Source organism: Ranitomeya variabilis, chromosome 6 (assembly GCF_051348905.1).
Source record: "Ranitomeya variabilis isolate aRanVar5 chromosome 6, aRanVar5.hap1, whole genome shotgun sequence".
NCBI lineage: Eukaryota > Metazoa > Chordata > Amphibia > Anura > Dendrobatidae > Ranitomeya > Ranitomeya variabilis.
The window spans coordinates 49,437,866-49,462,166 of NC_135237.1; the positions used below are offsets into that span (position 1 = coordinate 49,437,866).

Consider the following 24,301-nt stretch of genomic DNA (forward strand, 5'->3'; position numbering starts at 1 on the left):
GTGTTACTAGCAGTAATGTTTGAGACTGTGGTCCCAGCTCTCTTCAGGTCATTGACCAGGTCCTTCTGTGTGGTTCTGAGCTGATTCCTGACCTTTCTCAGAATCATCCTTACCCCATGAGGCGAGAACTTGAAAGGAACCCCAGACTGAGGAAGATTAACAGTTATCTTGTGTTTCTTCAATTTTCTAATAATTTTGCCAACAGTCGTCTCATCAAGTTGCTTGCCTATTGTCATACAGGCCAATTCAGCCTCGTGCAAGTCAACAATTTTGTCCCTGGTATCCTTAGACAGCTCTTTGGTCTTGGCCATGGTAGAGAGGTTGGAGTATGATTGAATGAGAGTGTGTACAGGTGTCTTTTATACAGGTAACAAGTTTAAACAGGTGCAATTAATGCAGGTAATGAGTGCAGAGTAGGAGGCTTCTTAAAGAAAAACTAATAGGTCTGTGAGAGCAAGAATTCATGCTGGTTGGTAGGTGATCAAATACTTACTTTATGCAATAAAATGCTATTTAATTATTTAAAAATAATACAATGTGATTTTGTTTTTTTATTCTTAGATTATGCCTCTCACAGTTGAAGTGTATCTATGATAAAAATTACAGACCTCTCCATTCTTTGTAGGAGGGAAAACTTGCAAAATCGGCAGTGTATCAAATACTTATATTCCCCACTGTATCTCCTATCTATCTATCTATCTATCTATCTATCTATCTATCTATCTATCTATCTATCTATCTATCTATCTACCTATCTATCTATGCATTATCTAAACAATCTAGGTGATATTTATGTTTTATCTTTCTATACACAGTATATCTAAATACATTATAGAAATCGATGTGTATGTGTGTGCGTGTGTGTGTGTAATTCTTTACTAGTTTGCATAAAATCACCCATAAAAAATGATTTTCCACAGACCTCAGAGAACCCTGAGTACCAGAGCACAGTAGTGTATGGCCGTAGGACATGGCACAGAGACTTGTCCTTCATACCCACCTTTGCGTTCTCGATGCAGGGACAGATGGCCCACGCTGCACTTGCCTGTACATCTGGATGAGGATTTTTAAGCAACGACCACAGCAAACGAACTCCGTCTAATCGGTCAATTACCCTGTCGTGCAGCCAGGCAATGAAGAAATAAACATCAATTATAGCAGCAGAAATATAAGATCCCGACTGTGAAGAATCGTATTTGACCAAGAAATGAGAGTAAAATCATCCTAGACTCTTGTGAATTTAACATGTCATTCTAAAAAATGTGATTTTTTTTAGGACATAGCTATTCTACATTGCTTTTTCTTGTTTTTTTCTTAGTTGAAATCCAAATACAGTCAACTGTAAGAACCTAGCCACATTGCAAACTGCAAGTATTTTCTGAAACAAGTATTCATTGCAGAACCTCATTACTTAAGGAGGATGTGTGTGTTTTTGAAATAAGCTTTTTTTTTTTTACGCAGCTTCCTATTCTGCACCGTAGACTGTCCGTGAAAGGAAAAGCATCTGTAATCCTGATACAGGTTTATCCTTCTATACCACAGTGCATCCTTTGTTGGGGACGTATAAAGTTTAACTTGTTTTCCATGTGCGGCCAACTAAACATGACCGGCATTAAATCCCGCTGTCTAATTACTTAAACATACTCTAATCAAACTATCTTTATGGCGATCTGAAGAATGAATTATCATCAGAAACATCACGGCACCATCTGTCCAGTGTTTATACATCAATCAGAAGGAGAATCATAACTTTACATCAGGGTCCGTAGAGGACGTTAAACCGCACCGCGGGCCAGACTAAACCTAATATCTCCTTACAATCCTATCTTTGTATGGAGACACTGTAAACCTAAATCTTGCGAAAAGATAGAAAGCGAAATACAACAGTTCCAACGTACGAGGCGATGTTATTTTCTCCTGAGAACACGGAACTAAGTTCTGCAAAAACATATCATAATGACATGAAGATACCCATGTGCTTTACATCCAGGATAAACTTAATGTTTAAAGCCCTCGACCAGATTTTTATGATGATTAAATAAGATTTAAACAAATCTATTATTGACATTCCTAATCTATACTAATTTGTAGACCTTGATACTATCCCTACTTTTCTCCTGTGACCTACTGATTCTAATTAAGGGGTATTATATTCAATGAAAATAAAATTATACAAAATAAAGAAGTAAAATAATTCTATAAAAAATAAATAGAATAAACTATGCTGAATATAATTCATTATAATTATTAAAATGTTACAAAATAAAAAATATAATAATATTAATTCTTCAAATTGTAATTATAATTATTATTTAAGTAATATTAAATTTACATAACCGGTATTATATTCACTAAAAATAAAATAATACAAAATAAAGAAATAAAATAATTCCATAAAAAAATAAATTATTATTTAAATAATATTACATTTAAATAACTGGTATTATATTCAATAAAAAATAAAATGATACAAAATAAAGAAATAAAAATTATACATAAAAAAATATATAAATTATACAAAATCAAATTAATTATAATTATTATTTAAATAATATTAAATTTAAGAAAACGGAATTAAATTATATAAAAATAAACACATTAAATAATATAAATTATGCTAGATTTAATTAATTGTAATTATTATTTAAATAACATTACATTTAAAGCACTGGTGTTATATTTAATAAAAATAAAATGATACAAAATAAGAAATTAAATAATTATAGAAAATAAATAAATCATATAAATTATGCAAAATATAATTAATTATAATTATTATTTTAAAAATATTACATTTAAACAATCATTTTTTATTATTATCATAATTGTATAATATAAGTTAAAATATAATAAAAATAAGTAAATAGAAAGGTTTAAATGAAAAATGAAGAGATGGAGGTGGACAAATTGAAGTCACTTATCTTTTTTGTCTTGTGGTATTTGTAACCGGTATTTTTTTCACAAAATCTTCATAATGGCATGCAAGTTCATGAATTTTGCGCAGTCTTTTTTCTATCTTTAAATGGTTTGCATCAAAAAGGCACACATTTCGCACAATGGTGCAAAATTTTGACGGTGCGGTGCGGGTCGCCGCATCGTCAAAATGACGCATGCGGAGGCATCCGCATACATCTGCACGACCTGCGTACTTAATGTTAAAGATAGGCATGCAGGCCTCATGCGGACGTAGGCGGAGCTGAGCAGCGGAGGTGCGGCCGTGGGCGGAGCTTCACGGAGGAAGTCCGCAGCCCTCCGCAGCTTGGCAAAACGCTAGTGTGAAACTAGCCTTACAATATAGCTGCATTTTTTAATTTTTTTGCTGAAAAGCATCTTTGTTGAAGAATTGACTATTTTGACCATTTGACTTCTACAGCTTCTACGTATGACAGTACTGTAATAGTATATTCCACGCCCATTTATGTCAAAATGAAAACCCTTAGATAATCATTCAGGAGAACTGGTATAAGAGTTGCAGACTCTGCAATCGGGAAGAGCTGACGGATTTGACACTTAACTCCTTCCACAATCTGCCATGTACTGCGATCCATAGAGGATGTAGAATCCAATTTGTAATAAAATCCTTGGCCAAAATACATTCATTTAAATGAAAATAACAATGCCCTGAATGGTGTTCATATACCTAGAATATTTCCACCTAGAGAAATTATTACTGAAATGTTTGATACTTACGCCATATTTTCAGACTCTGATGCGCAGGCACCCACAGCTTTGGTAACATTCACCAGCAAGGCTTGATTAGTGCTGGTTAGTAAATTGACCAGTGGATTGATGCCTCCACATTTACGGATAATGGCCCTATTGGCGGGCTCTTTGCCGCATTCTCCCAGTGCTCCTACAACATTAACGAGAACCTCTTCAGGCTGGTCAGTCAGGAAGGTAACAAGGGTTTCTATAACTTTGTATTCTTGAAACCTTTGAGAACAAAGCAAGAAAAAAAACAGTTAGCTGATAAATTCCTATATTCCTACTTATAATAGGTCCTTTATATACATGAAATGCGTTGTATTAGCTTTGGACACTACAAGGCATCCTGACTTTATATTTTACCTATTCTACTTATTGGAATAATATAAAAAAGAAAAAACCTGCCTGACCATTATACACAGGAACTTTTTTGCACATTTTATTTGAGTCACTGTTTCGGATAGCTGGACAACATCTCAATTAATCAATTTTTTTAAATAAATGTCACTAAGGTTAAAATAAACCATGTCTAAAACTAGCAGTACAAATTATAGGGGGAAATTATTTAAAAAAACGGTGTAAAGAAAAGACAAATTTTGGTGCCAGTCTTGTTTCCGAAAAAAAAGAAAACAATTTTTAACTTTTCTCATGACTTTTTAAAAGTTAGTTGCCACTCAACAGATTTAAAGGGGTTGTCCACTACTTACCTATATCCCCCCAATTAAAATAATACCCATACTCTCCTCTGGTGCTAACGCTATTCCAGTGGTGATGACACTGGCCTCCCTGCGACTTGCGTGAGTTGTTATGCCACACAAGCCCTGCCACCAATCAATGGCCGTTTCACCCTCACTTCCTTTGGAAGAAAGCTACATGCGGAAGAAGTTAGAGCTGCTTTTTCTATTCTCTGACTTTCTCAGAATGTCAGTTACATCCAAAGGAAGTTAATGTGAAGCGGCCACTGGTTGGCTGCAGGGTTTTTGAGAGACGTAACAACTCATGGGAGAGCCAGTGCGGCTGGAATGGCGCCGGCACTGGAGGTGAGTATAGGCTGTTGTTATTTTATAAGGGGAACTACATCAATTGAGAAGGATTTCTGTTGTTTCCTCAATCTGTTGTGTGGCCAGAAACTCCATCTCTCACTTTTTAAAAGTCATGAGAAAAGTTCAAAATTGTGTAACTTTTTTTTTTACGATGCAAGACTTGTGCCAAAATTTGTGACATTTGTGGTACAATAGCAAATCTCTGGGAATTCTAAAACAGCGGTCTCTGTGTTTTCCGATGGGCACGGTGGGAAAAAGAAAATCATAAACATAGTCCATTTGGACCTCATTTGTGTCATTGTAGTCTATTGATCTCTCGGAGAATCCATCTGAATTCTGCACCGTGTGAACAGGGTGATACTAAGGGGGAAGTAAAAAATGGAAGAATATGCCTCCGCTAATATAGCTTTAACAAGTCGTTGCCAGAAATCTACTCTGCTGAGTAGCTCTCCTTAAAGAGGGTCTCTGGTTTAATCAAAATAAAAAAGGTAATTATTGTATAATGAAAGTTTGAACATTTTCCAAATATATTTTCTATATAACTTCATCATCACTTTTAAAGGGAACCATAAAAATGCAATTTAATCTGCAAGCACGATGTTATAGAGAAAAAAGAGAGGAGCAGATTGATTGATACTTAGATTTTGGAGAAAGGATACAGTATAACCTGTGTTTTTAATCGTTTAACCCTCTGCTCCTTTGCGAATTTTCAGTCCAGTGGGCGGCCCGGCCCTATCATCTTTCTTTGTATAAGAGTACATATAGAAACAGCTGTCAGTCACTGATGGGACCGCCCACCAGACCAAAAATCACAGGATGAGCAGAGGATTAAATGATTAAAACACAGGTCGCACTGAATCTTTTCTCACAAAATTATATATCAATCTATTCAGCTCCCCCTGCTCCATAACATGGTGTCTGCAGATTGGACAGTATTTTCATGGTAACACATTCCATTTAAGTATGTTATGTAACAACCTTAGAACTTCTGGAATTGGGTGCCCAAATAGGATCCTGTCCCGTAACTCAATGAAAAATAAATTCGGAACTCCAAAACAATGATGAAAATGGTGAGATTTATTGAGAACTGGCAATCCAGAGAGGTGAAACATTTCGGTCCATAGTTAAGACCTTCATCAGTCAACAGATTGCCTAGGAGTATATTGTGAGGAACCAGGGCACAAGTATGTAAATGGTATCCACTCTCCAAGGACAGTGAGAACACACCAAAAAAGACGTAGGGTGGAAGTTCATAGGGTGGAAGTTCTTGCTGTAAAAAGTGAATTTTATTTTGTTATGGCAAGAAGTAGAAATGGTCCAACGTTTCGATTGACAACTGCCTGTACTTAGCCGCATCTATCCTACATCTGAGTCTTCCAACATACAGGTGTCCTTGAAAAAAGCCCGCTGTTGGTCAAACGTTGGACCATGTCTACATCTTGCCAGATCAAAATAACATTTACTTATTGCAGCAAATACTTCCAACCTTTGTCTTTTTCGGTTCTAAGGTTTGCGTCTATACTGTTCACGTGATGGACACGCAGCTGCATGGCATGTTAAAGCTATCCTAGATCAGGCTTATAATGAGCAGGGCACCTGTGTGGTTATCACCGGGACAGGACAAGGACAAACATTTTTTTTTAATTTAAACCAGAATACCCCATTTAATTCCAGCAAACCTGTTAGCCTGAATTCTTGCAGTTCTCAAAGATGTCTAGAGACTCCGAAACCTCCTTGAGCAGTAGTCATAAAACACTCTATTATTAAGTCTTAAGGGGGATGGCTCCGATGAATATATATTCTTCCAACATCCAGAATGAAGAAGCGTAAAAGTAAGCATGGAACAATGTCATAAATCTTTGGGGTGTAAACTGATTTGTCTAAGTACGGATTAGCTTTTTTTTCCTTATCTGCAATATACCACACTATAGATCAGCACCGGGCCAATTATGTGACATCTCGGCTAAGTCGTGCAGCAGATGAAGAACGTGAGCTGTATATTTTTCTCAGCTAACGTGCAGTCTAGCAAGAAGTTATGGGCAGATTTCTGGATATATGGAGATATGTGTTGTCCTCACTCTTTAGCCAGCAGCTGCTTATCACTGAGACTGATCTCTAAGTGATCCCCTCCTAGACAGCTTGATGGATATAACTGCTCCAGAGAGGCGCTCATTGTGTCAATCTATCCGATATTTGCAGTCTAGGCACTTGTTAGCTAAAGCCAAAGAACTCATTTAGGTTTCCTGCTACTTTCATTACTCATTGATCTTGTCCTCTTCATCTGCAAGAAATCCCTCACCCCTGCCTATGACCTTCCTTCAACTTTACCACCTGGCCGGTTAGTGCCGAGAACCACTTTTCGAATTGAACGTTATCGCTGTCTGGGATTGAGATCAGGCGAAACACAAATCAATGACAATAGAATAATGGCTGAACTCGTTACTTTGTCACATTATCCCGGCTGATGGAACATTTCCAGATGGCTCCAGTCACCGCCGCCAAGAGTTCCTTATTGTCAGACTTGCCGAGAAGCATGGCTAAGGGTTGCAATCCTCCATACTGTCGGACCAGATCTCGGGTCTCTTCGTCCTCGGCACACTTTTACATGACAAAACGGAGAGAAATTTTAGAAAACATCCGACGCAAAACATTATATATTATCCAGGAGAAAACATTATCGTTTTTTGTGTTTGCGAATCAACTCCGTAAGTAATAAGATTCGCAGGCTTGGCTAATGGGAATTGCCTTACGAGGTGGGAATTGGTGATTATGGTTTGCATGCGGCTGCTGTAACTGCCAAAACATCTCTGCGCATGTTATCCATTTCATAATACTTGGACATTCAATATGACATCAATTACAAAGAAAACACTGCTGCCACTTGAATTATTATTTTTTTCTTTGTCTAGTTATAGAGACAAAGTGGATGACTTAAACAGAGAAGAATGCTGGCAGCGGACTTAATCATAAAACCTGATGTCATAAACAATACCCAGGCAGCACAAATGGTAAGTACTAAGAAGCACAGCAATAAAATACATACAAAAAAAAGACAGACAAACAAGGGAGTTTGCAGAAAAACTTCTAGGAAAAAAAAAGGAAAGAAAAAGAAAAAAAAGAGTGAAAGGCCTGTCGTCACTTAAACCACAACATGTGCATGCTGAAGAATCAAATCAGAGCATAATGTGAGGAAATCATTACCGGAATGATCTGAAAAGAGAGGATGAGCCGAGGCCGTCCAAGTGAAGAATAAAAATAAATAAATGTGAAGAATGCTTTGGTTTAGACCCAAAGAGCTGCTAAAAAGTAAAAACAGAGTAGATGTGCGGGGGTGTTCTTTTTTCGACCTTTTTTTCTTCCTTTTCAATAAAATGTGTTAAACAGGTTAAAGGTTCTCTTAGATGTGTGTTAGACGGCACCTATGGGCCGTACAATATTATCCCGGGTTCACACAACATTGTAGAATGTGCTTAAAAAAAGAAAATAAAATCCCTCAAAAAGATTCATTTGAACAGCTTCAGGTTGTCACATTTACAGTATATATTTTTATGTTTTTATGATGCGGATATTTTTATGGTCATATTTTCCTATAATTAAAATGAGCCTAAAAGTGCCCACTCTGGAAAGATAAAGTACTCCTGGACAGAGCAGTTAAAGAATAGAAAGACCTATTAAAAATATTTTTTTCAATTACGGAAACTGAGAGAAAAAGTGGAAAAATACCCATTTGGGACACGCCAATCTGCAAGGAAAAATTTCCAATGATTACATTTAAAAGCTAATCAGCAAGGAGACTGTAATAAACCAAGTATACTAAGTATTTAAATGGAATCTGTCGGAAGGTTTTTTAAAATGTAATCTGAGAGCAGCACAATGAGAGACTGCTTCCAGAGTTGTGTTACTTACTAGGCTGTGTTTTGCTGTTTCAATAAAATTAGCGTTTTCTCAGCAGGAGATTATCACAATAGGACTAGGTATCTCGTGCCTCCTAGTCCACTGTTCTGTGTAACTCCGCCCCATCACTGATTGGCAACTAAAGCTGCCAAAGAATCATGGGGGCGGGCCTATACACAGCTCAGCATTCTTAGCACTGCTAGATCTGCAGCAGAGAAAAAAGTGACTGTATCAAAATGACAGCAAGCAGACAAGCAAGTGACACATCGTTGGATTCAGTGTCTCAGCCCCTACGTCATGTTTCTCTAAAATTACATAGCAAAAACCTTCTGACATTTTCCCTATTACATGGAGAGCTGAGACAATGACAAAACTATTTAATAAATCAGCGTCGTAGACACTACTGTCCTACTTTCCAATAAAGGGTCAAACCCTTCACATCAGAATGTCACCAGAGAGTTAGGCGATGAGGAAATTCTTGATGTGAATCCAGGAGCAGATTTCCACCAGTCAGTGCAATATCTGCTTTTTCACTGGACACAATAGCGTACTTTATATTTACTACTGTGTCCGCAAAAAAAAAGATGGACACTGCTGTAAAGGAGAGTAACACAAATCTTAAGTTTTGGATTTTGGCTCATTTTTGTCAATAGATCCATAAAGTGAAGTCTGAATAGGATTTTTCAGTTGCCGTAATTCGACAGAAGCCCCCCAACAGATGTTGATTACGGTCCAAGATGTGGAGTGAACCATATACTGGACTATACTGGAACCATGAAGTCACAGGCCTCCTTGATAACTCTATAGTCCTGGTTTTGTCATTCAGAAGAGGTTCAGATTTCTATCTCTTTGGTGACTTAAGCCTAATCCAAACACTGGGAAACCTGGAATCACCGATTAGGGCTAATTCTAATCACAGCATAGCAGGATCTGATTGTCAGGATTAAGCTCCACAACCTTTTCCGGCTTTTATACTTGCAGACTTTTCTGCACTGAAATCAGTGACATTTATATCTAAACACAATTTAGCCTCAAAGATGGAATTGCAGTTTTCTCCTTAAACATTCTGATGTAGGTAAGGTTATCGAAGCTCACAATGCACCATCTTGATCAGAGAAGACGTGGCGTACCGCTAATACTGGCAAACTAAGCGGCTGCTATGGGGCCTGGGAGTCAGGGGGGCTAGTGCCATGCCATACTCTCCCGGCTAGGGTTGAGCGAAACGGGTCGATCATTTTCAAAAGTCGCCGACTTTTGGCTAAGTCGGCGTCTCATGAAACCCGATCCGACCCCTGTGCTTGTCGGCCATGCGGTACGCGACTTTCGCGCCAAAGTCGCGTTTCAATGACGCGAAAAGCGCCATTTCTCAGCCAATGAAGGTGAACGCAGAGTGTGGGCAGCGTGATGACATAGGTCCTGGTCCCCACCATCTTAGAGAAGGGCATTGCAGTGATTGGCTTGCTGTCTGCGGCGTCACAGGGGCTATAAAGGGGCGTTCCCGCCGACCGCCATCTTACTGCTGCTGATCTGAGCTTAGGGACAGGTTGCTGCCGCTTCGTCAGAAGCAGGGAGAGCGTTAGGCAGGGTCCACTAACCACCAAACCGCTTGTGCTGCAGCGATTTCCACTGTCCAACACCACCTTCGGTGTGCAGGGACAGTGGAAGCTATTTATTTTTTTTTTTCCTCAGCGCTGTAGCTCATTGGGCTGCCCTAGAAGGCTCCGTGATAGCTGTATTGCTGTGTGTACGCCACTGTGGAAACCAACTGCTTTTTTCAAAGCACATATCCTCTTGTTCCTTCCTTTCTGCACAGCTATCTTTTTTGTTTGTCCACACTTTTTATTTAATTTGTGCATCAGTCCACTCCTATTGCTGCCTGCCATACCTGGCTTACATTACTGCAGGGAGATAGTAATTGTAGGACAGTCCCTGTTTTTTTTTTTTTTTTTTGTGGGAGATTAAGATTGGCATTTCTGCTACAGTGCCATCCCTGTGTGTGCCATCTCTCACTGAGTGGGCCATAGAAAGCCTATTTATTTTTTCCGTGATTTGTGTTCTAAATTCTACCTCAACACAAAAACACTACATCAATCAGTGGTAGAAAAATATTGGCCTCAGTCAGGGCTTGTGTGCCACTGCTGTGTGTGCTATCTCTTATTCAGTGGGCTATAGAAAGCCTATTTATTTATTTATTTTTTTTCTTATTATTTGGTTTCTAAAGTCTCCCTGAAAAAAAAATAAATAAATAAAAAAACAGTGGGAGAGTAATATTGCCCTTTCAGCTTGTGTGCCAGTCTTGACTCCTGGGTGTGCCACCTCTCTCTAATTGTGGGCCATAGAAAGCCTTTTTTTTTTTTTTTTTTAAATATTATTGGGTTTCTAAAGTCTCCCTTAAAAAACAAAAAATACATAAAAAAACAGTGGGAGAGTAATATTGCCCTTTCAGCTTGTGTGCCAGTCTTGACTCCTGGGTGTGCCACCTCTCTCTCTCATTCAGTGGGCCATAGAAAGGCTATTTATTTTTTTGGTTTTTTTAATAATATTTGGTTTCTAAAGTCTCCCTGAAAATAAAAAAAAAAAAACTTAAAAAAACAGTGGGAGAGTAATATTGCCCTTTCAGCTTGTGCGCCAGTCTTGACTCCTGGGTGTGCCACCTCTCTCTCTCTAATTGTGGGCCATAGAAAGCCTTTTTTTTTTTGTTTTTTTTTTAATATTATTTGGTTTCTAAAGTCTCCCTTAAAAAACAAAAAATACATAAAAAAACAGTGGGAGAGTAATATTGCCCTTTCAGCTTGTGTGCCAGTCTTGACTCCTGGGTGTGCCACCTCTCTCTCTCATTCAGTGGGCCATAGAAAGGCTATTTATTTTTTTGTTTTTTTTTAATATTATTTGGTTTCTAAAGTCTCCCTGAAAATAAAAAAAAAAAAACTTAAAAAAACAGTGGGAGAGTAATATTGCCCTTTCAGCTTGTGCGCCAGTCTTGACTCCTGGGTGTGCCACCTCTCTCTCTCTAATTGTGGGCCATAGAAAGCCTTTTTTTGTTTTTTTTTTTTTTAATATTATTTGGTTTCTAAAGTCTCCCTTAAAAAACAAAAAATACATAAAAAAACAGTGGGAGAGTAATATTGCCCTTTCAGCTTGTGTGCCAGTCTTGACTCCTGGGTGTGCCACCTCTCTCTCTCATTCAGTGGGCCAAAGAAAGGCTATTTATTTTTTTGTTTTTTTTAATATTATTTGGTTTCTAAAGTCTCCCTGAAAAAAAAACAAAACATAAAAAAACAGTGGGAGAGTAATATTGCCCTTTCAGCTTGTGTGCCAGTCTTGACTCCTGGGTGTGCCACCTCTCTCCCTCTCATTCAGTGGGCCATAGAAAGCCTATTTATTTTTTTTTAAAATATTATTGGGTTTCTAAAGTCTCCCTTAAAAAACAAAAAATACATAAAAAAACAGTGGGAGAGTAATATTGCCCTTTCAGCTTGTGTGCCAGTCTTGACTCCTGGGTGTGCCACCTCTCTCTCATTCAGTGGGCCATAGAAAGCATTTATTTTTTTTTTCCGTGATTTGTGTTCTAAAATCTACCTCAACACAAAAACACTACATCAATCAGTGGGAGAAAAATATTGGCCTCAGTCAGGGCTTGTGTGCCACTGCTGTGTGTGCTATCTCTCATTCAGTGGGCTATAGAAAGCCTATTTATTTATTTATTTTTTTTCTTATTATTTGGTTTCTAAAGTCTCCCTGAAAAAAAAAAAAAACATAAAAAAACAGTGGGAGAGTAATATTGCCCTTTCAGCTTGTGCGCCAGTCTTGACTCCTGGGTGTGCCACCTCTCTCTCTCTAATTGTGGGCCATAGAAAGCCTTTTTTTTTTTGTTTTTTTTTTAATATTATTTGGTTTCTAAAGTCTCCCTGAGAAAAAAAAATAAATAAATTAGGTGGGAGATTAATATTGACATTAGTGCTTGAGTGACAGTCCTGCGTGTGTGTCATCTCTGTGATTTTGTGCCACAGAAAACAGAGTGTGTAACATTGTGCCTGATTTTCCTTGTGGTCTCACCAACCTGTTAAGGGATATTGAAATCATACTGAAGTTATAGCTCACCGTGTAAGTTGTTTGACAGCAACAAATAAAGTTACTTTGGTTAAGATTTTAAAACAATGAGGAAGTCTGGTGCAAGAGGTCGTCGTGGGCGTTCATTGTCAGCTGGTAATGATGGTAGTGGTAGTGGAGCATCAGGTGGTCGTGGGGATAAAAATATTCCACCTAAGTCTGGAGCTGTGGAGCCAGTTTCGTCGTCAGGCTACACAAGGCCTCGAACGCTCTCTTTTCTGGGAGTAGGAAAACCGCTTTTAAAGGCGGAGCAGCAACAGCAAGTTTTGGCTTACATTGCAGACTCAGCCTCTAGCTCTTTTGCCTCCTCTTCCGAAACTGGTAAATGTAAAAGCAGCGCGTCGCTTGTGGATGTTCACGGTCAGGGACAAGTCGCTTCCTTGTCCTCCTCAGCAAAAACTACAACAAGAGAGAAGGATGCAGCAGGCGACACAACGGGTCACTCCATGGAGCTCTTTACACATACCGTCCCTGGCTTAGAAAGTGAAACATTTAACAGGCCATGCCCATTACAAGTATATTCTGACATGGAGTGCACTGATGCACAGCCACAGCCAGAGTACTATGCTGCTCCTTTGACTCAGACCACCACATTGCCCTCTCAGGGTACAGATCCACAATCAGACCCTGATGAGACTATGTTGCCCCGCCACGAACGCTATACCACCGACCGACACAGTGACACAGACGAAGTTGCACACGAGCTCGAAGAGGAGGTAATAGATGACCCAGTTATTGACCCCGATTGGCAGCCATTGGAGGAACAGGGTGCAGGCGGCAGTAGTTCAGAAGCGGAGGTGGAGGAGGGGCCGCAGCAGGCATCAACATCGCAACAGGTTCCATCTGCCGGGCCCGTATCTGGCCCAAAACGCGTGTCAAAGCCAAAACCTGTTGGAGGACAGCGTGGCCATCCGGTTAAAGCTCAGTCTGCAATCCCTGAAAAGGGATCCGAGTCTAGGAAGAGTGCAGTCTGGCATTTTTTTAAACAACATCCAACTGATCAGCGCAAAGTCATCTGTCAAAAATGTTCAACTAGCTTAAGCAGAGGTCAGAATCTGAAAAGTCTAAATACTAGTTACATGCATAGACACTTAACCACCATGCATTTTCAAGCCTGGACTAACTACCAAACGTCCCTTAAGGTTGTAGCACCCTCGGCCAATGAAGCTAGTCAGCAACGCAACATCCCTTCCGTCACTGTAAGGCCACCATTTTCCGCACCACCGGCAGTATCTGTGCAGGTTTCTTTGCCAGCCAAAAGCAGTCAGGGTCAGGGAACCACCAGTTTTGTAGGAGGAAATATTGCATCTAGGGCACCGGCGGAAACAATACCGTCTCCAACCGTCTCTCAGTCTGCCATGTACACCGGCACACCCGAAAGTTCCACGATCTCCAGCTCTCCAGTCCAGCTCACCCTACATGAGACTCTGGTTAGAAAAAGGAAGTACTTATCCTCGCATCCGCGTACACAGTGTTTTAACGCCCACATAGCTAGACTAATCTCGTTAGAGATGATGCCCTACCGGTTAGTTGAAAGCGAAGCTTTCAAAGCCCTGATGGAGTACGCTGAACCACGATACGAGCTACCCAGTCGACACTTTTTTTCCAGAAAAGCCATCCCAGCCCTGCACCAGCATGTTAAACAGCGCATCGTCCATGCACTCAGGCAATCTGTGAGTACAAAGGTGCACCTGACTACAGATGCATGGACCAGTAGGCATGGCCAGGGACGTTATGTGTCCATCACGGCACACTGGGTGAATGTGGTGGATGCAGGGTCCACAGGCGACATCAATTTAGGGACAGTTGTGCCTAGCCCACGGTCTAGGAAACAGTTGGCTGTAGGCGTTCGCACCCCCTCCTCCTCCTCCTCCTCGTCCTCCTGCAGAAGCTACAGCTCTTCCACAGAACGCAGTCTGCCAACCACTCCATCGGCAGATGACACTGTTGCACACCAGTTGTCCCATTATGGGCCAGCTACTGCCAAGCGTCAGCAGGCTGTATTGGCTATGAAGTGTTTGGGCGACAACAGACACACCGCGGAAGTTCTGTCCGAGTTCTTGCAACAAGAAACGCAGTCGTGGCTGGGCACAGTAGATCTTGAGGCAGGCAAGGTAGTGAGTGATAATGGAAGGAATTTCATGGCTGCCATCTCCCTTTCCCAACTGAAACACATTCCTTGCCTGGCTCACACCTTAAACCTGGTGGTGCAGTGCTTATTGAAAACTTATCCTGGGTTCTCCGACCTGCTCCTCAAAGTGCGTGCACTTTGCTCACATATCCGACGTTCGCCTGTACACGCCAGCCGTATGCAGACCTATCAGCGGTCTTTGAACCTTCCCCAGCATCGCCTAATCATAGACGTTGCAACAAGGTGGAACTCAACACTGCACATGCTTCAGAGACTGTGCGAACAGAGGCGTGCTGTTATTTATTTGTGGGAGGATACACGGGCAGGCAGTAGGATGGCAGACATGGAGTTGTCAGGTGTGCAGTGGTCTAAGATACAAGACATGTGTCAAGTCCTTCAGTGTTTTGAGGAATGCACACGGCTGGTTAGTGCAGACAACGCCGTAATAAGCATGAGCATCCCCCTAATGCGTCTGCTGATGCAAAGTTTGACGCACATAAAGGAGCAGGCGTCTGCACCAGAGGAAGAGGAAAGCCTTGATGACAGTCAGCCATTGTCTGGTCAGGGCAGTGTACAGGACGAGGTAGCGGGCGAAGAGGAGGTGGAGGACGAGGAGGATGATGGGGATGAGTATATTTTTAATGCCGAACCTTTCCCGGGGGCACAGGAAATTGGTTGCGTGTCACGGCCGGGTTCTGGTTTTTTGAGGGACACAAGTGACGTAGATTTGCCTGCAACTGCCCCTCAACCAATCACAACCGGAGATTTGACAACTGGAACTTTGGCCCACATGGCGGATTATGCCTTACGTATCCTAAAAAGGGACACACGCATTACGAAAATGATGAACGATGACGATTACTGGTTGGCCTGCCTCCTTGATCCACGCTATAAAGGCAAATTGCAAAATATTATGCCACATGAGAACTTGGAACTAATATTAGCAACCAAACAATCAACTCTTGTTGACCGTTTGCTTCAGGCATTCCCAGCACACAGCGCACGTGATCGTTCTCACACGAGCTCCAGGGGGCAGCAGACTAGGAGTGTTAGGGGTGCACACATCAGAAGTGGCGTTGGACAGAGGGGTTTTCTGACCAGGTTGTGGAGTGATTTTGCTATGACCGCAGACAGGACAGGTACTGCTGCATCAATTGAAAATGACAGGAGACAACATTTGTCCAGTATGGTTACTAACTATTTTTCATCCCTTATCGATGTTCTCCCTCAACCGTCATTCCCATTTGATTACTGGGCCTCCAAATTAGACACCTGGCCAGAATTGGCAGAATATGCATTGCAGGAGCTTGCTTGCCCGGCAGCAAGTGTCCTATCAGAAAGAGTATTCAGTGCTGCAGGTTCAATATTAACCGAAAAAAGGACTCGTCTGGCTACCCAAAATGTTGACGATCTAACATTCATTAAAATGAACCACAACTGGATTTCGAAATCTTTTGCCCCACCTTGCCCGGCCGACACCTAGCTTTCCTATGAAAAGCTCTTGCCTGTGAATTACTTTTCTAATGTCTAATTTGCTGCAGCTGATTGTACAGCATACGACATGTTTACACCTCCCTAAATGGCAAAACTCCCCACACGGGGCCGTGGTATCGCGACTTGGCGCAAGCACCCGTGAGACTGCTGTTTGTCTGAAGAGGTGGGTGTGCTCGCTTTTGGTTGACGGCATTGCTACTGGGTCCCTCATAGTACAATGTAGTGTCTCTGGCGGTGGTGGTGCGCACCCAACGTCAGACACACCGTTGTAACATGAGGGGCCCTGGGGTGGTCCCGCCGGCCTCAAGAGAGTTCCCCCCTACCCCAGCTCAAAATGTGCTCTACCACGTGCAAAATTATGTTGCACAGCTCCACCAATCTTTAGTCTATTCGCTGACATCATTCAATGTCTGGCACTGACAATACAAATTTGTAGACATCTATGATGCAACTTAAAGTAGTCTGTGTCTGTGTCCTATATTGGCACCATTAAATAGTTACTGCCAAATTACTATGTCAGAAACTCAGTAGATGAGCCCACCCCTGTACCTAAGTATGCCACCTTTTTTTTTGTTTTGGTTGTTTTGCGAGACATTAACATCTATTTATATTTTGGGAGTACTGGGACAGACACTCCTTGCACTACTCCTCCACTCACCACCAAGCTGCCTGTGTATCCATGTAACCGCTGTAAAGCTGCCATGAGCCTATTGTTTGTTATTTTAGGCCTTTGATAGCCTGTCTGCGGTCCCTACTTTAAATACTCCTCCACTCATCACCAGCTGCCTGCCCGTGTATCCATGTAACCGCTGTAAAACTGCCATGAGCCTATTGTTTGTTATTTTAGGCCTTTGATAGCCTGTCTGCGGTCCCTACTTTAAATACTCCTCCACTCATCACCAGCTGCCTGCCCGTGTATCCATGTAACCGCTGTAAAACTGCCATGAGCCTATTGTTTGTTATTTTAGGCCTTTGATAGCCTGTCTGCGGTCCCTACTTTAAATACTCCTCCACTCACCACCAAGCTGCCTGTGTATCCATGTAACCGCTGTAAAACTGCCATGAGCCTATTGTTTGTTATTTTAGGCCTTTGATAGCCTGTCTGCGGTCCCTACTTTAAATACTCCTCCACTCACCACCAAGCTGCCTGCCCGTGTATCCATGTAACCGCTGTAAAACTGCCATGAGCCTATTGTTTGTTATTTTAGGCCTTTGATAGCCTGTCTGCGGTCCCTACTTTAAATACTCCTCCACTCATCACCAGCTGCCTGCCCGTGTATCCATGTAACCGCTGTAAAACTGCCATGAGCCTATTGTTTGTTATTTTAGGCCTTTGATAGCCTGTCTGCGGTCCCTACTTTAAATACTCCTCCACTCATCACCAGCTGCCTGCCCGTGTATCCATGTAACCGCTGTAAAACTGCCATGAGCCTATTGTTTGTTATTTTAGGCCTTTGATAGCCTGTCTGCGGTCCCTACTTTAAATACTCCTCCACTCACCACCAAGCTGCCTGTGTATCCATGTAACCGCTGTAAAACTGCCATGAGCCTATTGTTTGTTATTTTAGGCCTTTGATAGCCTGTCTGCGGTCCCTACTTTAAATACTCCTCCACTCACCACCAAGCTGCCTGCCCGTGTATCCATGTAACCGCTGTAAAACTGCCATGAGCCTATTGTTTGTTATTTTAGGCCTTTGATAGCCTGTCTGCGGTCCCTACTTTAAATACTCCTCCACTCATCACCAGCTGCCTGCCCGTGTATCCATGTAACCGCTGTAAAACTGCCATGAGCCTATTGTTTGTTATTTTAGGCCTTTGATAGCCTGTCTGCGGTCCCTACTTTAAATACTCCTCCACTCATCACCAAGCTGCCTGTGTATCCATGTAACCGCTGTAAAACTGCCATGAGCCTATTGTTTGTTATTTTAGGCCTTTGATAGCCTGTCTGCGGTCCCTACTTTAAATACTCCTCCACTCACCACCAAGCTGCCTGCCCGTGTATCCATGTAACCGCTGTAAAACTGCCATGAGCCTATTGTTTGTTATTTTAGGCCTTTGATAGCCTGTCTGCGGTCCCTACTTTAAATACTCCTCCACTCACCACCAAGCTGCCTGTGTATCCATGTAACCGCTGTAAAACTGCCATGAGCCTATTGTTTGTTATTTTAGGCCTTTGATAGCCTGTCTGCGGTCCCTACTTTAAATACTCCTCCACTCATCACCAGCTGCCTGCCCGTGTATCCATGTAACCGCTGTAAAACTGCCATGAGCCTATTGTTTGTTATTTTAGGCCTTTGATAGCCTGTCTGCGGTCCCTACTTTAAATACTCCTCCACTCACCACCAAGCTGCCTGTGTATCCATGTAACCGCTGTAAAACTGCCATGAGCCTATTGTTTGTTATTTTAGGCCTTTGATAGCCTGTCTGCGGTCCCTACTTTAAATACTCCTCCACTCATCACCAGCTGCCTGCCCGTGTATCCATGTAACCGCTGTAAAACTGCCATGAGCCTATTGTTTGTTATTTTAGGCCTTTGATAGCCTGTCTGCGGTCCCTACTTTAAATACTCCTCCACTCATCACCAGCTGCCTGCCCGTGTATCCATGTAACCGCTGTAAAACTGCCATGAGCCTATTGTTTGTTATTTTAGGCCTTTGATAGCCTGTCTGCGGTCCCTACTTTAAATACTCCTCCACTCACCACCAAGCTGCCTGTGTATCCATGTAACCGCTGTAAAACTGCCATGAGCCTATTGTTTGTTATTTTAGGCCTTTGATAGCCTGTCTGCGGTCCCTACTTTAAATACTCCTCCACTCACCACCAAGCTGCCTGCCCGTGTATCCATGTAACCGCTGTAAAACTGCCATGAGCCTATTGTTTGTTATTTTAGGCCTTTGATAGCCTGTCTGCGGTCCCTACTTTAAATACTCCTCCACTCACCACCAAGCTGCCTGCCCGTGTATCCATGTAACCGCTGTAAAACTGCCATGAGCCTATTGTTTGTTATTTTAGGCCTTTGATAGCCTGTCTGCGGTCCCTACTTTAAATACTCCTCCACTCACCACCAAGCTGCCTGCCCGTGTATCCATGTAACAGCTGTAAAACTGCCATGAGCCTATTGTTTGTTATTTTAGGCCTTCGAAGCCTGTCTGCGGTCCCTCCTTCCACTAGGCCTCCACTGACCAGACCACTGCTGCCCGTGTACCCCTGGAACCAATTTTAAAGTGCCTACAGCCAGCCCATTTTATTGTGTTAGGCCTTCGAAGCCTGTCTGCGGTCCCTCCTTCCAATAGGCCTACACTGACAAAGGTACACCTGACAACAGACACATGGACCTGTAGGCATGGCCACGGAAGGTTACGTGTCCTTTGTGGCTCAATGGGTTAATGTATTGGATGCATGGTCCACACAGGGGACAGCCTGCTAAGTCTGTATGCAGTCCCTAATTCAAGTTGTCCTCAACTGAATAAAGCTGAGCTTCTACCTTCTGGCTCTCATTAAGTGTTTTTTAAAAAACAAAATGGTGGTTAGGGCCTACTAACGGCTTCTGCCCCTCCCTGGTGTTGCCCTCAACTGAATAAAGCTGAGCTTCTACCTTCCGGCTCTGATTAACTGCTGTTTTTAAACACATTGCTGGTTCCGGCCTACTAACGGTGTCTGCCCCTGCCTGGTGTTGCCCTCAACTGAATAAAGCTGAGCTTCAACCTTCTGGCTCTCATTAAGTGTTTTTTAAAAAACAAAATGGTGGTTAGGGCCTACTAACGGCTTCTGCCCCTCCCTGGTGTTGCCCTCAACTGAATAAAGCTGAGCTTCTACCTTCCGGCTCTGATTAACTGCTGTTTTTAAACACATTGCTGGTTCCGGCCTACTAACGGTGTCTGCCCCTCCCTGGTGTTGCCCTCAACTGAATAAAGCTGAGCTTCTACCTTCCGGCTCTGATTAACTGCTGTTTTTAAACACATTGCTGGTTCCGGCCTACTAACGGTGTCTGCCCCTGCCTGGTGTTGCCCTCAACTGAATAAAGCTGAGCTTCAACCTTCTGGCTCTCATTAAGTGTTTTTTAAAAAACAAAATGGTGGTTAGGGCCTACTAACGGCTTCTGCCCCTCCCTGGTGTTGCCCTCAACTGAATAAAGCTGAGCTTCTACCTTCCGGCTCTGATTAACTGCTGTTTTTAAACACATTGCTGGTTCCGGCCTACTAACGGTGTCTGCCCCTGCCTGGTGTTGCCCTCAACTGAATAAAGCTGAGCTTCAACCTTCTGGCTCTCATTAAGTGTTTTTTAAAAAACAAAATGGTGGTTCCGGCCTACTAACGGTGTCTGCCCCTGCCTGGTGTTGCCCTCAACTGAATAAAGCTGAGCTTCAACCTTCTGGCTCTCATTAAGTGTTTTTTAAAAAACAAAATGGTGGTTAGGGCCTACTAACGGCTTCTGCCCCTCCCCGGTGTTGCCCTCAACTGAATAAAGCTGAGCTTCAACCTTCTGGCTCTCATTAAGTGTTTTTTAAAAAACAAAATGGTGGTTAGGGCCTACTAACGGCTTCTGCCCCTCCCTGGTGTTGCCCTCAACTGAATAAAGCTGAGCTTCTACCTTCCGGCTCTGATTAACTGCTGTTTTTAAACACATTGCTGGTTTCGGCCTACTAACGGTGTCTGCCCCTGCCTGGTGTTGCCCTCAACTGAATAAAGCTGAGCTTCAACCTTCTGGCTCTCATTAAGTGTTTTTTAAAAAACAAAATGGTGGTTCCGGCCTACTAACGGTGTCTGCCCCTGCCTGGTGTTGCCCTCAACTGAATAAAGCTGAGCTTCAACCTTCTGGCTCTCATTAAGTGTTTTTTAAAAAACAAAATGGTGGTTAGGGCCTACTAACGGCTTCTGCCCCTCCCTGGTGTTGCCCTCAACTGAATAAAGCTGAGCTTCTACCTTCCGGCTCTGATTAACTGCTGTTTTTAAACACATTGCTGGTTCCGGCCTACTAACGGTGTCTGCCCCTGCCTGGTGTTGCCCTCAACTGAATAAAGCTGAGCTTCAACCTTCTGGCTCTCATTAAGTGTTTTTTAAAAAACAAAATGGTGGTTAGGGCCTACTAACGGCTTCTGCCCCTCCCTGGTGTTGCCCTCAACTGAATAAAGCTGAGCTTCTACCTTCCGGCTCTGATTAACTGCTGTTTTTAAACACATTGCTGGTTCCGGCCTACTAACGGTGTCTGCCCCTGCCTGGTGTTGCCCTCAACTGAATAAAGCTGAGCTTCAACCTTCTGGCTCTCATTAAGTGTTTTTTAAAAAACAAAATGGTGGTTAGGGCCTACTAACGGCTTCTGCCCCTCCCTGGTGTTGCCCTCAACTGAATAAAGCTGAGCTTCCACCTTCCGGCTCTGATTAACTGCTGTTTTTAAACACATTGCTGGTTCCGGCCTACTAACGGTGTCTGCCCCTGCCTGGTGTTGCCCTCAACTGAATAAAGCTGAGCTTCAACCTTCTGGCTCTCATTAAGTGTTTTTTAAAAAACAAAATGGTGGTTCCGGCCTACTAACGGTGTCTGCCCCTGCCTGGTGTTGCCCTCAACTGAATAAAGCTGAGCTTCAACCTTCTGGCTCTCATTAAGTGTTTTTTAAAAAACAAAATGGTGGTTAGGGCCTACTAACGGCTTCTGCCCCTCCCTGGTGTTGCCCTCAACTGAATAAAGCTGAGCTTCTACCTTCCGGCTCTGATTAACTGCTGTTTTTAAACACATTGCTGGTTCCGGCCTACTAACGGTGTCTGCCCCTGCCTGGTGTTGCCCTCAACTGAATAAAGCTGAGCTTCAACCTTCTGGCTCTCATTAAGTGTTTTTTAAAAAACAAAATGGTGGTTAGGGCCTACTAACGGCTTCTGCCCCTCCCTGGTGTTGCCCTCAACTGAATAAAGCTGAGCTTCTACCTTCCGGCTCTGATTAACTGCTGTTTTTAAACACATTGCTGGTTCCGGCCTACTAACGGTGTCTGCCCCTGCCTGGTGTTGCCCTCAACTGAATAAAGCTGAGCTTCAACCTTCTGGCTCTCATTAAGTGTTTTTTAAAAAACAAAATGGTGGTTCCGGCCTACTAACGGTGTCTGCCCCTGCCTGGTGTTGCCCTCAACTGAATAAAGCTGAGCTTCAACCTTCTGGCTCTCATTAAGTGTTTTTTAAAAAACAAAATGGTGTTTAGGGCCTACTAACGGTGTCTGCCCCTCCCTGGTGTTGCCCTCAACTGAATAAAGCTGAGCTTCAACCTTCTGGCTCTCATTAAGTGTTTTTTAAAAAACAAAATGGTGGTTAGGGCCTACTAACGGTGTCTGCCCCTCCCTGGTGTTGTCCTCAACTGAACAAAGCTGAGCTTCCACATTCTGGCTTTCGGCCTATACTATCAGATATTAAACTGCATTTGGCCTACTAGTGTGGTTAGGCCCTTGAAACAGTGTCTGCTGCTCTTGGGTTTGCTACTCCACTGAACAAAGCAATGCCGCCTGTTTAGTCCTGTTACCAATTTTGATCTGCATTTAGCCTACTTTATTCTTTGGCCCTATATCTGTTTCCTCATCATCCTGCCCATTGCCCAGCCACTGCTAGATGAGTCTGCTGGTACATTGACCTAGACCACTACATTCCCCTTGTACTCTACACAGCCAGAATCTGACCCTGCTGAAAGTAAGGTTCCCCTTCCCGCATATTATACCACCTTACACAGGGACAAAGAGGAAGGTGCAGATGAAAGTGCAGGTTCCTTCATCAGGTGGGGGGGCATACTCGTTGGCGACGTCACTGGCACAGGGCCACTCAGAGTACGCAAAAGTGTCGCTGCTGGTGGGAGGCGCCCCCGCCATGCAAACACACCGCCGTACTTTGAGGGGCCCTGTGCCAGTGCCAATGCGAACGAGTGGGCCCCCCCTGCTTGCTCAGGATCACAGCACTTGCAACGTTGAAATACTTACCTCTCCCTGCTCCACCGCCATGACGTAGTCCATGTTTCCTGGGCCCACTAAAACCTTGAACCAGCCCTACCCCCACAACTTTTGCCAAATGACCCCCAATTTCCAGTGCCCAACTATTATTATAAAGTTAATTAAGATTGACAAGCTTCAGAAAACAAGAATGGATGTTTTTGGCAGTAAAATGTGCACTGTAGGTGTTTTCCTGGCCTCCACTCACTGCCGGCTATGCTTCCCCATTGACTTGCATTGGGTTTCGTGTTTCGGTCGATCCCCGACTTTTAGCGATAATCGGCCGACTTCACTCGACTCGACTCTGGACTAAATCGGGTTTCACAAAACCAGACTCGATCTTAAAAAAATGAAAGTCGCTCAACCCTACTCCCGGCATCACACTTTCAACTACATCAGCATCCTGAATGCCAATACCGCTGATAGTAATGATGGAAGAGGGAGCTGTCCACGATTACTACATCTCGCCCGCTGCACTGAGATGTGCAGAGCTTCAGACTACACCCTACAGAGACAGGAGCAGCAGGCAGTGGGGGAATGGGGAGTATATTTTATTTATTTTATAATCAATGAGCACTTTGTGGGGGCCATCATACCATTTAGAGCAGTGGTGGGGAACCTTAGGCCCGAGGCCTCGATGACCTTTAAAACTCCAGCCACCGGGCAGATTCCCGGGGACCTCAGTGTTCGGGTTGGCAGTTGCATTTTGACGGTAGCCGGCCCTTGAATTTTTTCTTCTTGCTCTGTGAGTTACTGAATACTACAGCACATACAATTAAAGATTATGTCCTGACCAGTGCTAGCATCAAAATTAACTTTGTGGGCGAAGTTAGAGTGATGCGCTCTCCTGTCCCACTAAAGATCACAGCTGCAGCCTCCATGACGCCGACTGTGATGTATAATCCGCAGCCCCATAACTCTTCCTATCATATATAATCTGCAGCCCCATAACTCTTCCTATGATGTA

General features: G+C 42.8%; 1 protein-coding gene across 3 annotated transcripts in view; it reads right to left on the minus strand.

Moving 5' to 3' along the window:
* ODAD2 (outer dynein arm docking complex subunit 2) overlaps nt 1-24,301 on the minus strand; it is a 188,608-nt gene that overhangs the window by 49,311 nt on the left and 114,996 nt on the right. For all 3 annotated transcript variants that reach the window (XR_013216796.1, XM_077268455.1, XM_077268456.1), the window contains exons 15-17: nt 7,192-7,346; nt 3,691-3,933; nt 1,001-1,115 (exon numbers count right to left, since the gene is read on the minus strand). Coding sequence is in view for 2 of the 3 variants with exons in the window: in XM_077268455.1 (XP_077124570.1) it covers nt 1,001-1,115; nt 3,691-3,933; nt 7,192-7,346 (513 nt within the window). In the remaining variant the exon portion in view is untranslated. The remainder of the gene's footprint in view (nt 1-1,000; nt 1,116-3,690; nt 3,934-7,191; nt 7,347-24,301) is intronic.